This window comes from Anabrus simplex, chromosome 9 (genome assembly GCF_040414725.1).
Source record: "Anabrus simplex isolate iqAnaSimp1 chromosome 9, ASM4041472v1, whole genome shotgun sequence".
Classification (NCBI taxonomy): Eukaryota; Metazoa; Arthropoda; class Insecta; order Orthoptera; family Tettigoniidae; genus Anabrus; species Anabrus simplex.
In genome coordinates this window covers 155,925,662-155,938,258 of record NC_090273.1, presented here as the reverse complement: position 1 = coordinate 155,938,258, position 12,597 = coordinate 155,925,662, and the positions used below count along the sequence as shown (strand labels likewise).

The 12,597-nt window shown below is 40.9% G+C and overlaps 1 protein-coding gene across 2 annotated transcripts in view; it reads right to left on the bottom strand.

The window, feature by feature from the left end:
- Window positions 1–5,730: 5,730 nt before the first annotated feature.
- Window positions 5,731–12,597, bottom strand: part of LOC136881004 (uncharacterized) — a 1,030,421-nt gene continuing 1,023,554 nt past the window's right edge. The window contains exon 6 of one of the 2 annotated variants that reach the window (XM_067153581.2): window positions 5,731–6,221. In XM_067153581.2, coding sequence (XP_067009682.1) covers window positions 6,127–6,221 — 95 coding nt within the window. In that variant the 3' untranslated portion in view covers window positions 5,731–6,126. The remainder of the gene's footprint in view (window positions 6,222–12,597) is intronic. The other variant, XM_067153580.2, reaches the window with a different exon arrangement.

Below are 12,597 nucleotides of genomic sequence, written 5' to 3'. Positions count from 1 at the left end.
AAGCCAAGTCTGGACCTCAAGAACAATTAGTGTCCAGGAAGAGCTTTACGTTGTACGGTGTATGTATTATTTGACGAACATATAAGAGAATTTAAATTACAGCTATTTTATATACATTTGATATTACGGCATTGGTTGTTGTCAGAATGTGTATTTTAATTAATATATTATGTATATACCATATTACATGTCAATTAACTGTGTTAAGTAACACCGAAAGAGTGGCCGAGTGGGCCGGGATACGAAGCTGAAGGTGGTTTTCCGTGGTTTCCCATTTTCATACCAGGAAAATGCTAGGTCTGTATCTTATTTAAGGCCACGACCACTTCGTACCCTCTCCTAGCCGTTTCCTATCCTATCGTCGCCATACGACTTATGCGTGCCCATGCGACGTCAAGCAAATTCTGAAAAAAATAAAAAACATTTTATTTCTCCTTATAAGTAAATATAAAGAAAGCAATCAATTTATTGTGAGTGATTTTCTTTCAGATAGTCACCTATAACCATCATCACCGCTTGATTTTGGTGTACGCGCTCAATCAGTAAGATTCTGTTCGAGAACTTCTCGTTCTTCCGTCTGAGAGAAGCATGCGAATACATCTTAGCTAAATACTCGTATGATGTGCATTACTCTCTTTACCCCCATCATGAATACAGAGTTACGTCCAGAGATGGCGCTACTATCGTCACTGTTCTCGGATATTGCATAAAGAGAGACCGATCTGGTCTCGATTTGGGATTGTCATTAGTGAATACCTTCAGCGGAAGTATTCGAATACTTTTTATCAGGACTCGAGATATCTCGAGAACTTGTAAGAATCGAATTCTTCGATATTTTGGTCTCGAATAACACCCACGGTATCCCCTGTCGTAGGAGGCGACTAAAAGGGGCCCAGGGGCTCTGAACTTTGGAGCGTGGATTGGCGACCACGGCGCCCTAAGCTGAGTCATGGCATTACTTCTACTTACTTGTGCCAGGCTACTCACTTTCATGTATCCTATCCGACCTCTCTTGGTCAACTCTTGTTCTTTTCCGACCCCGACGGTATTAAGTTTCCGAGGCCTAGGGAGTCTTTCATTTTCACGCTCTTCGTGGCCCTTGTCTTTCTTTGGCCGATACCTTCATTTTTCGAAGTGTTGTATCCCTTCCATTTTTTCTCTCTGATTAGTGTTATACAGTATGGAGGATGGTTGGCTAGTTGTAGGTACTTCCTCTTAAAACAATAATCACCACCACCATCACTCTCGAGTACTCCCATCACCAATAGAAAGTCAGTTAGTACATTTTACATTTTTTTCCCAACAACAGCACGTTGATAGAAATGTTTTAACAACCTTAAGACCAACATCAATGATATTGGAAGTTCGGAGAAGGAGATAAGGAGAAGGATTTTGCTAGGACGAGTCGGTACGATGAAATTAACCAAGATCTGGAAGGAATTTACTAATAATACAAAGATCCGTCTCGTTGAAACCCGCGTGCTCTCTGTTTTCTCGTATTGCTGTAGCATCTGGACCGTAAAGGCTTTGGACAGAAAACGCGTTGATGCGCTTGAAATGAGGTGCTGGCGTGTGCCTTGGACCGCAAGAAGAGCCGATGCTTGCGTACTTCAGGAGATGAAGTTTTTAAAACGTCTTTCCTCTAGCACCAAGGAGAGAATATTTCAGTTCTCTGGGCACATTGTGAGACAGCCTGGAGAAAATGTAGAGCAGCTGATCGTGGAAAGGAGATCGAGGGCAGTAGACCACGGGGAAGGATGGAACACTGCCTTCGTGATGTACAGGCCGTACTGTAGCTCGGATGACGTCACGCAAAGAGGCGAACAGTTTCCTTCGTCCGACCCGCGCAAAGGAAGCACACGATGCGACTGTGCCTCGTAGTTAAGAAATATTCACAAATGTTCTATTAATAGAACAGGTGAGGTCATTAACATGTGCAATCGTTAGATATCTCGTAAGTTAGGTAGGTTTGTGTAATATTAAGAGAAGCAGACATGAAATGTGATCAAAGTGGTCAAAGCATAACGATTGTATTACTCTTCCATGTATTCTACAAATCATAATATTATTGTGCATTAAATACAAATGTGGAGACAACGAATGTACACAAATAAAAATAATAGTAATGGCAAGAACCGTCTGTACGACCATACCTCCAGATGATCATAATTCGTGGGTTTCTTTTCTTGGAACTTCTGGCACTATCCTTCTAGGAATTAAGTTGCATTGCTTGTAATATCTAAATATTTTCTACAAGCAATAGTTAAATTTAAATTGTTTAAAGTGTATGTATAACAATGCCAAAATCATTTAATGGTAATTTGGGTTTTATAAATTGGATTTAGTTTGATACTTTGGACTGGATTCCGCTTTTATAGCATGTTCTCATTATTACCTAACGCAAGGAATAACACACATACAGGCTCACTTGGTTACTGATCATCTACAGTATTTTACTTTTAGGATTGTACTTTATCGACAGTAAAATGCACTGCCATATATCTACACAACAGGAAAAAAGTCCAAAGCAGTAGGCCTTCTCACCCTCAGCTCGGGAAAGAGTGAAACATACTCCTGTATTCCTCGTAATAGTTACATTTTCAGTTAGGATTTTCGTCTTCCATTAGTTCCTCCTGCTCCCATTCCAAAGAAATGAGAATATTGGCGTGTAGTCACTTGTATAGTTGGATATTCGTCGTGATTTGCACAACCTTTTTGGCATTGTGGCAAATTACTTAAATTATTAACATTATATTTCCACAAAATGTGCTATATGGTAACGATTCAATGTATAAATTCCACGAGAAGCATTACGTTCCTTGAATTGACATTACTGACTACATGAAAATAACATACCCAACCTAAACTTTGAGGTCTCATTGTATCAGTAAGAGCTGTTCATGTAAATCCTGATGTGAATAAATTTAGAGAACAAACATGCAATATACTTAAAAATAAAGGTCTGTCTTTCAAGAGTCACAATTACCTAAAGAATGTCCGACTCGTTGGCTGAACGGTCAGCGTACTGGCCTTCGGTTCAGAGGGTCCCGGGTTCGATTTCCGGCCGGGTCGGGGATTTTAACCTTAATTGGTTAATTCCAATGGCACAGGGGCTGGGTGTATGTGTTGTCTTCATCATCATTTCATCCTAATCACGACGCGCAGGTCGCCTACGGGAGTCAAATCAAAAGACCTGCACCTTGCGAGCCGAACCCGTCCTGGGATATGCCGGCACTAAAAGCCATACGACATTTCATTTCACCTAAAGAATGATCTCAATTAATATGTATTTCATTCACAAGTACAATTCATAACCTTCATTTAGATCGCTGTAATCAATCAGCTGATGGGTTTGGCGCGCTTCCTACAGTACGGCCTGTACATCACATCTTTCCAATGTGTCCCGAGGAAAACCGAGGGTCGTCCGGGATGGCGAAGCTACAGCAGAGATGTGACCAATAAATCGACTAGTTTGATGATGCTTAGTACTATTTTTATTAATAAAAATTGATAACGAACTTATACTAAGTCAATGGTTCGTAAATTGACTTGCGAATTAAAACTCTACAATTCTAATTCGCAAATTTTATGGAAGTGATATAGACAAGTAAAACTAATGTACTTTGATATCAGATATCAATGATATTTGGGACCATTCATGCGACAAAGGTCGAAAAATAAGATTGAAGCCTCTGACTGAATTATAACTGATCCTATTAATACAATATTTCGTAGAAAGAAAAGTTTGACCGCTTAGTAAGAAAATATCAAGATAAAAATTAGAAGAAAGTGAAGAATTTGAAGAAGCACTGAAGAATCTTACAATTAGGAGTACATTCCTCCTGTAGGTTACCCTTTTACGTTACAACAATGTGTTTGACACGAACATGATCAGAAGGTTCTTCGCTCCGGGGGAACTTATTTTACCTGGTATCAAAGCATCGACTGCGGATGAAGAACCTTAATTTATTATTATACTTACTCCTGCCTGTTTACATTTCTTGATAGATCTGATGTTTCTTCGTTTATCTCTGGGTGTAAGCTGGAGGACTGTGGGCTCAGTCTCGCCTACGGCTGAGGGATGAGAGATGTCGAGTGTGAAGATGTTAAATATATTACTCATGAGGTGACTGGCTCAGTGAAATTCCTGTGTCATTCAGTGACATTGCTGTTCTTTCCTATAAGAACGTAACATTCTGTGGTGCTCTGAACTCCGAGCTTATTACCAAACAAACATTATGATTGATCTTAGGCCCCAGGGGCCACCCACAACTTGGGAGCGTGGGTTGGCGACCACGGGTCCCTTAGCTGAGTTCTGGTATTGCTTCCAATTACTTGTGCCAGGCTCCTCACTTTCATCTTCCCTATCTGACCTCCCTTGGTCAATTCTTGTTCTTTTCTGACACCGACGCTATTAGAGCATTCGAGGCCTAGGGAGTCTTTCATTTTCACCCTTTTCGTGGCCCTTGTCTCTCTTTGGCCGATATATTCATTTTTCGAGGTGTCGGATCCCTTCGATTTTCTCTCTCTGATTAGTGTTATATAGTGTTGCCTCATAAAACAATAATCACCATCACTGTTGCGCCCTCTTATAATTTACCCGACTAAACCGCCATTGAAGAGGCAGTCGTACCCACAGCATTGGTTAGCAATTTCTTAGCAAGAATGGTGTTGATATCACTTTTCGTTATGAAGTATTTGCTACATACGTGATTGTGACTGAATAAATTGTATTTTACGTATTTATATGAAAAATGTTTTAGTATATAAACGAAGTTGTATTTTATTACGTGGATGAGAAAATAAGAAAAGGTAAGTTTCGAATAAACTCCATTTTAACCCTTCAAAATCAACATTTTGTATACCCCTTTACGAACATAAACGAATACAAAGTTTTAATAGTCTCGGCTGAGATTGATTGGATCGCTTGTCAAATCCTTTGTACGCATTGTAAGTTGAATTTCATAACATGAAGAAGTGAAGAATGTTTTTTTCTTTTTCAAAATAAGTTTTATTTTATTTCGCGGCCTAGAAAATCGAAAAAAAAGGGTTCATTTTGAATATACGCTTGTAAATCTTGTAAGTGGAATGACAAAAAATGCAGAAATTAGTAGTAATTTATATGAAGAATGTTTTAGTGCGAAGTGGAAGTTGTTGTTTATTTCATGGCTGAGAATATCGAAAAAGTGGTAAATTTGGAAAATATATTTGTACAACGCTTTGAACGCCTTTGTAAGTCGAATATCAATAAATGTAGTAACTGCATATTAGGTATTTATATGGAAGCATTTTACTGCAGAAATGAAATTTAATTTTATTTCGCGGCCGCGAAAATAGAAAAACGTTAAATTTCGGATATACCCCATTTCAGCCCCTTAAAATAAAAAAATATCAAACTCCTCCTTTAAACACTTACTGTAACACGAAATATCATATCGGTAGCTTCAATGGTCACGGCCGGGCGTTAATGAGTCAGACAGTCAGGACATAGGTTTATATATAAATATCACTGTTGTATAATCTAGTTCTCTCGTTCAAATTCCCGCGGGACTTTGGTATCAGCCAATTCCTTTACTCTCCAAGAAGTTCGAATCTTCCTTCGTCACTACTAATGTTACAAAGAACTGATATCTAACGATTTTACCTCTTAGAGCACCAGCATATCAGAAAATATAACACAGGTCTGAGATCAATTTGAAACTTCAAGAAAATCAGGCAATTCCTTTTTATAAACTTTATGAACTGTATGTTAAATTTATATTTTATATATATTTTTTTACATTTCTGTAATATGGCAACTCCATTTCCTGGAAGAACCTTTTGATCTTATTCGAGCAGTCAAGTCCCTCGTACTTAGTACACCGACACAATACTCTAACATTTTCAAAATAGTTGTTTTCTTCAGAATCTCATACCAAACAGCTTTTCTTTAAGAACATACATTCACTTGCAACGTCACAGTTAGAATTTTATTGCACACCCATTTCAAATACTGTATGTACATTTGTACAATAAAGAAAACAAGTCCTGCTCAATGTACAAAATATATAATATATTCCCATTTGGTTTATTAGAAGTAGTAGTCTCTGTAGAAGGCATGTTGTTTGACGATGGCTAGGGTGTAGTTCACCTGATCGCCACCAGGAGGAGGAGCCATGACGCCAGCAGCAGGTACCGCTCCCTAGCACAGGGGGCGCTGGAGATCGAGTCAGGAAGGTCATCTGCAACACAACATTAGACCATGTAGAGGTGAGATGATACATGACTCCATTGAGGAAGAAAGCTGCGAGGATATCAGGTCTTCTCAATACAAATCAAAAAAGGAAGGGAAGGATTTGGAACACTGTTCTCCTGTGGATGAGGGTGGTAAAATACGAGGGCAGATCAGAAAATAAGTTGCACTTCCCAGTTATGGCCATTTATTATACCACCTATACAACAGCAACACGACTATAACGACATACACTGTAACGTCACTTTTCCACATAGTTTCCAAGAGACTCCAAACATTTCTGCGAACGCACAACCAACTTGTCGATGCCGGATGCATAGAAATTTCCTCCAGCGTTCTGCAACCACTCGGAGACAGCGGCCTTCACCTCCTCATCGGTCTGGAAACGTCGACTACCGAGCTCCGTTTTGAGCTTACCGAACAGATGAAAGTCACATGGCGCTAGGTCAGGACTGTAGGGTGGATGTTGCCAGACCTCCCACTTGAAACGCTGCAGCAGTTCTCTCGTTTGGCGGGCCTTGTGAGGTGTTGCGTTATCGTGCAACAAAATCACACCGGCGCTCAATTTCCACGGCGCTTCTCTTTAATCGCTTTACGCAACCGGTGCAACGTTTGACAATACGACGCCGGATTGATCGTCGTTCCTTTCGGCATGAATTCCACGTGCAGCAAACCCTTTATGTCAAAGAACACTGTCGCCATAACCTTACCGGCTGAAGGTTGAACCTTGGCTTTCTTTCATTTTGGTGATGAAGGGTACACCCATTCCATTGATGTTCGCTTCGTTTCGGGGGTGAAGTGGTGGACCCACGTTACGTCGCCTATGACGACTCGCCACGAAAACCCGTTGCCGTCTGCGGCATAGCGTTGCAAAAAATGCTAGAGAGTATTGGAAACATTGTCCTTTGTGCTCATTGGTGAGAAGACGTGGGACCCATCTTTGAAACAGTTTAAGATATCCAACGTCCTCGTGAACAATGGCAAACACACTGCCATACGATATGTTCAACTGCGTCGCGATTTCTCTCAGTTTAATGCGCCGGTTCTGTCTAATTATCGCATTCACACTGCTGACCTTTGTACGGGTCCTGGACGTTGCAGGCCTGCCTTCGCGATGGTTGTCCGTGATATCCGTGCGTCCGGCTTCGAATTGCTGACACCACTTTACGATACCTTGCCGGGAAATGGCCCGCTCCCCATACACAGCACTAATTTCACGATGAATGTCCGTGCAATTCTTCCTTTTGGCCCGTAGGAATCGGATTGTCGCATGCACCTCATATTTGGCGTGAACGTCCAGTTGACGCGCCATTGCATTTGGCCGCTATTCACACAATACTAGACGAGACACCACAGCGACCTGCCTAACAGACGTGTTGGCAGTGTCTGTCCCTTTCTCCGCTGTGCCCACGTCTGCGACACACAGCGCGCTGCTGCGGCGCGTTAGTGCAACTAACGTTTTGATCCACCATCGTATATCTCCTGCCTGTCATAAAAAGAATTAAAGGCGAAAGCAGCGGTTACGGAATGGAAGCAGACACTCTCAACCACCACAGGGTCCAGACTGAGTCGCATAGTTTCCACTTACTTGTGCGCCAGACTCGTTAATTCCGTCTGTGGGTGAGGGCGGTAGAATAACACCCACGGTATACCCTGCCTGTCGTAAGAGGGGACTAAAAGGGGCCCAGAGCCACTCAACTTGGGAGCGTGGGTTGGCAACCACGGGGCCCTTAGCTGAGTCCTGGCATTGCTTCAACTTACTTGTGCCACGCTCCTCACTTTCATCTAGGCCTATCCTATCCGACCTCCCTTGGTCAACTCTTGTTCTTTTCCAACCCCGACGCTATTAGGGAGTCTTTCATTTTCACGCTCTTCGTGGCCTTTGTCTTCCCTTGGCCGATACCTTAATTTTTCGAAGTGTCGAATTCCTTCCATTTTTTCTCTCTGATTAGTGTTATATAGAGGATGGTTGACTAGTTGTACTTCCTCTTAAAACAATAATCACCACCATCACCTAATAGCCTTAGTTTTGCTACAGGAAATACATCTATTGTATTCTATGTCTGCGGTTAGAATTTCAGCATCTTCCTCCTCACTTATGCCTGCGGACAAGATTGTCAGTCCAGGTCGGCAGAAGACAGCACTGTCGTACACAGAGCTTGGCGACGAATAACCAGTCGGATGTCTGGTGGGCGCTGAGCAGCAGCACGGTCGGTCTCCTAGATACAGAGGGTGTCGCCTTGTTTTCTGAGCGCGTATCAGCCACTACTTGAGCTTTCCTTGGTGAGAAACCTTCAGTATTCTGTGAAATCGCTATGGCCCCTGTTACCTGCGTAACAATTTTTCCCTCTCGGTAAATATTTTTGAACTAGCCACATGGCTGTAGAAAAAACTATGTTCTTAATTGTGGTTCGCCGCTTCGTTATTCCTTCTTTTCAAAACGTATAGGCTGGAAACTTCTCCCGCTGAAAAGGTTATTTGTTGTCCAGCTGCTGTGCGCACGACCTGTCAGTGCCTTACTGTATTCTCCTGCACTCTAGTGGCGTAGGTATGAACTACGTCACGAACTACCTCACCACTCGGTGGCTCTCCCTCTGTGTACATGTGATCGCTGTGGCAGTGGACTGTGGAATCTCGGGAAGAAACGCCATTGCTGTTTTGTGAGAAGAAGGAGATGGATGTGTGGTGTCTCTCTCTCCCTAGCGAGATGGTTTCTCCAAAAATGCTCGAGCCTGGTTGAAGTTACATTGGTAGGGCTTTGCCCTAGTGAAACTGCAAGTTATTTTGTTTAATATTCCTCGCCTGGAAATTCTATTTAATGCATTTCTTCAACATACGTAAGTAGAATGTAAAGCTGAAGCGTCCTCACAACTACAAATGGATGAAACTGTAAGTGTTGATCCAACTAAACTTTTACCGATTTATGGTGAAAAAAAAAACTGAAAATTTCTCCATGTGAAGAATGTGTGTGCGACACGATGTAATTTGGCGTCATCGAAAAACTAAGTCTTGCCTTGTGGAATTTCCAATTTTTTGGCTTGTTAAATGGAACTTATAGCATGTGTAATTTACGTGAGTTAACTAGGGACTTGCGTGCTATGTGAACGAGTTTTTTGAAATCTTCGAAACCGTAATTTGAAAACTTGATGTTTATTTATGGCTTTCTAGGCCTAAACGTTTTGTGGTAAAAGCTAGTATTTAACTGGGTTAATTAACCAAGCGAGTCGCTCCAGGGATGTGGGGTTTACGTGTATATTCTGTTCCGGTTCTTTCTTCTTTTCTTGCTTCTCTGTTTAATTTAAATTTTTAATTTAAATTCTTCTTTTCTTGGTATTTGGGTGGTTTTCTGCGTCCGGTTTTTCTCTTGTCCTTAGAAAGTATTCGCCTATTGTTGTTTTGCGGCCTGTGATTGGCCCCTTCCTTCCCTTGACCTATTGTTAGTTGTTGCCATGGAAATGCTAAGCTTGTTGATGTTGTTGTGATGGGATTGATGATTTGAATTGATGTGCCTGTTATGAAATATGCCTTGTGGGCGGTTCAACTTGGTCCCTTTAATTTTTCTTTGGCATTTTAAATCTTCCTTCTGCTCATTTTTCTACCCGGTGTCGCGCACATTATTATTATTATTATTATTATTATTATTATTATTATTATTATTATTATTATTATTATTATTATTTTAATTTCGAGAATTTGTCGAGGTGTAGTAAAGCTACTGCACTGAGCTCGCAGTTGCGATCAGCAGTATTCTGTAAGAAGGAAGTCAGCTCCCAGACGAAACTATCTTTACATCGGTCTGTTTTCAGACCAACTTTGCTTTACGGGAGCGAAAGCTGGGTGGACTCAGGATATCTTATTCATAAGTTAGAAGTAACAGACATGAAAGTAGCAAGAATGATTGCTGGTACAAACAGGTGGTAACAATGGCAGGAGGGTACTTGGAATGAGGAGATAAAGGCTAATTTAGGATTGAACTCGATGGATGAAGCTGTACGCATAAACCGGCTTCGGTGGTGGGGTCATGTGAGACGAATGGAGGAGGATAGGTTACCTAGGAGAATAATGGACTCTGTTATGGAGGGTAAGAGAAGTAGAGGGAGACCAAGACGACGATGGTTAGACTCGGTTTCTAACGATTTAAAGATAAGAGGTATAGAACTAAATGAGGCCACAACACTAGTTGCAAATCGAGGATTGTGGCGACGTTTAGTAAATTCCCAGAGGCTTGCAGACTGAACGCTGAAAGGCATAACAGTCTATAATGATAATGTATGTATGTATGTATGTATGTATGTATTAATTTATTTTCTTTATTAACGGTCGACCGTACGATTTTAGTTTTGAGTTTTAGTTATTATATTAAAATTTAATTTTTCCAGCGAGGATATTCCTTTCAGTTTTGTTAATTACTTAATTTTGGTGATTAAATTTCTCTTGGTTCCCCAAATGGTGTTGCTGTTTTCCTTTAAGGGGGTGGTCATTTGATATGACCAGGTGCACTTTTATCCGCTCCTCTGGGGTCGCTAGTTTACCTTACGGTAAGTGCCTTTCTTTCCTTTTTTAAAGTTTTAGTCTAGCACGTTTCCATGTATCTGAACCGTGCCTTGGCTGCATGGTCATACCTTTTGTGCTGTCACTTGGGGTAGTTGCGGCTTTGATTACTCTAAGTGCTACAGTTAGTGGCAGCAGAGTTCTAGTTAATTGATTTGTGTGCCACTTGCTCGGATCTAACCGAAGGTCTGTTGTATCCTCATTAAATTTATTTTGCACTGTGTACTATATGCTTTAATCTCCCTTTCATTAAGCTTATCTATTTTGTTTGTGCCAACTACCAGGGGTTATTTGCATTGTCACTTAAAAAAACCTGGTCATGGGGTAATTTTAAATTATTTGAGGATTCAAAGAGAGTAAAAACTGAAACTTGTAATGTATCTTCCTGTGAAAGGAACGCTTTTATTTGGATTAATTTGTTAATTTAATGTTTCACGTACCTCAACTATGGCTGTGCTGTTCCCATACCAGCTCAAGAAATCAGAGCTAGTTTATGAACTCACTATCAGGGGCATCAATCCTGCTAACACTGTTGCTGAGTGCGCTGCTTTGCTGACATAGCATGTCCAGGTTCCTATTAATCTAGATTCTGTAAAGATGTGCTGCAACTTTGGTGAGTCCCTAAATTTAATTACCGATTCTCTTACAGAAATTGAAATTGTCAGACAAGAATTCATTGAAACTTTCCCCACTAAGGGGCAGATTAACAGACTTAAGGCTAGGGTGTGGCATTATTTCGGTCGTATCCAAGATATGATTACTATGTGTCCCCAACCCAGTCTTGTTTCTGAAAGTACTAAGCTGTTGACCATTGCTTCTAGTATTTCTGCTGAACTAGACATAATGCTAGCAAGTAAGGATGTGGGGAATTTATCGGTTGTTGAGAGGGAAACTTCTTCTTTTCCTCATTCTAATAATGCTTCTAGTCATGCTGATGCCTCACTTAATAATCAAGCTTCATGCTGTGCAGTCTCCCCTGTTCTTGAGAATCTGTTAGCCCGTTTAAATTGTGGTCCTTCTCACTCTTCACTAAAGGATCTTTTCAACGGAGTTAAAAATTCCTCCGTCAATTCAATTGAAGAAAGTACCATGTTTCTGAGGTTCCTGGTAGAAATGACAGAGTCGGGTAGTGTATATTCCGTTGATGACTTAGGAATTTTCCGAGCCCTATTCTCTCATGATGAAATTCGTAAAGGTTCCAATCAGTAATGAAAGCAGTCAGTGGAATGGATGAATTAGACAACGGGACTTGGTAATATGCTTGATTGAGATCTAACACTGTGAAAAACTTGGCTCCTGAGAACCACCCAAAACAAGTGTGCAAATTTCATTTCATCATACCAATTAGCATCAATTAAGGTGACGACGCTACCCGAGTCCATAAGAGCAACAATGGGTTCATTATTCAGTTCCACCTTCTCTCATTGTGAGGGAATTTTGAAACGTGAAATCTCTGAAACAATTTCAAATAATTTAACGATTATGGAATTTCATGAGCTTGTATTATCTAAATGTATTCCTTCCTTAGCATTGCAAAGTTTGATTCCTCAGTATTGTTTTCGGACTCAATTGCTCCATGAAAATCTTTTAAACTATGTACTAGACTTGCAGTTTTATTTCGAATTTCGGTGCCAGAAGAGGAAACGGTGGCCCGTATTCTGAAAGGTATTTCCCCTGCCTATCGATCCTACCTCTCCCTCACGAAGAGTCCGACTAATTTTCTTGAATTAGAAGCTGCGTGTACCTTTGCTGAAGATGTGAAGCACGGGGATGCAGCAAGACCTATCTGCCACCCTCCTCCTACTGTGAACTCT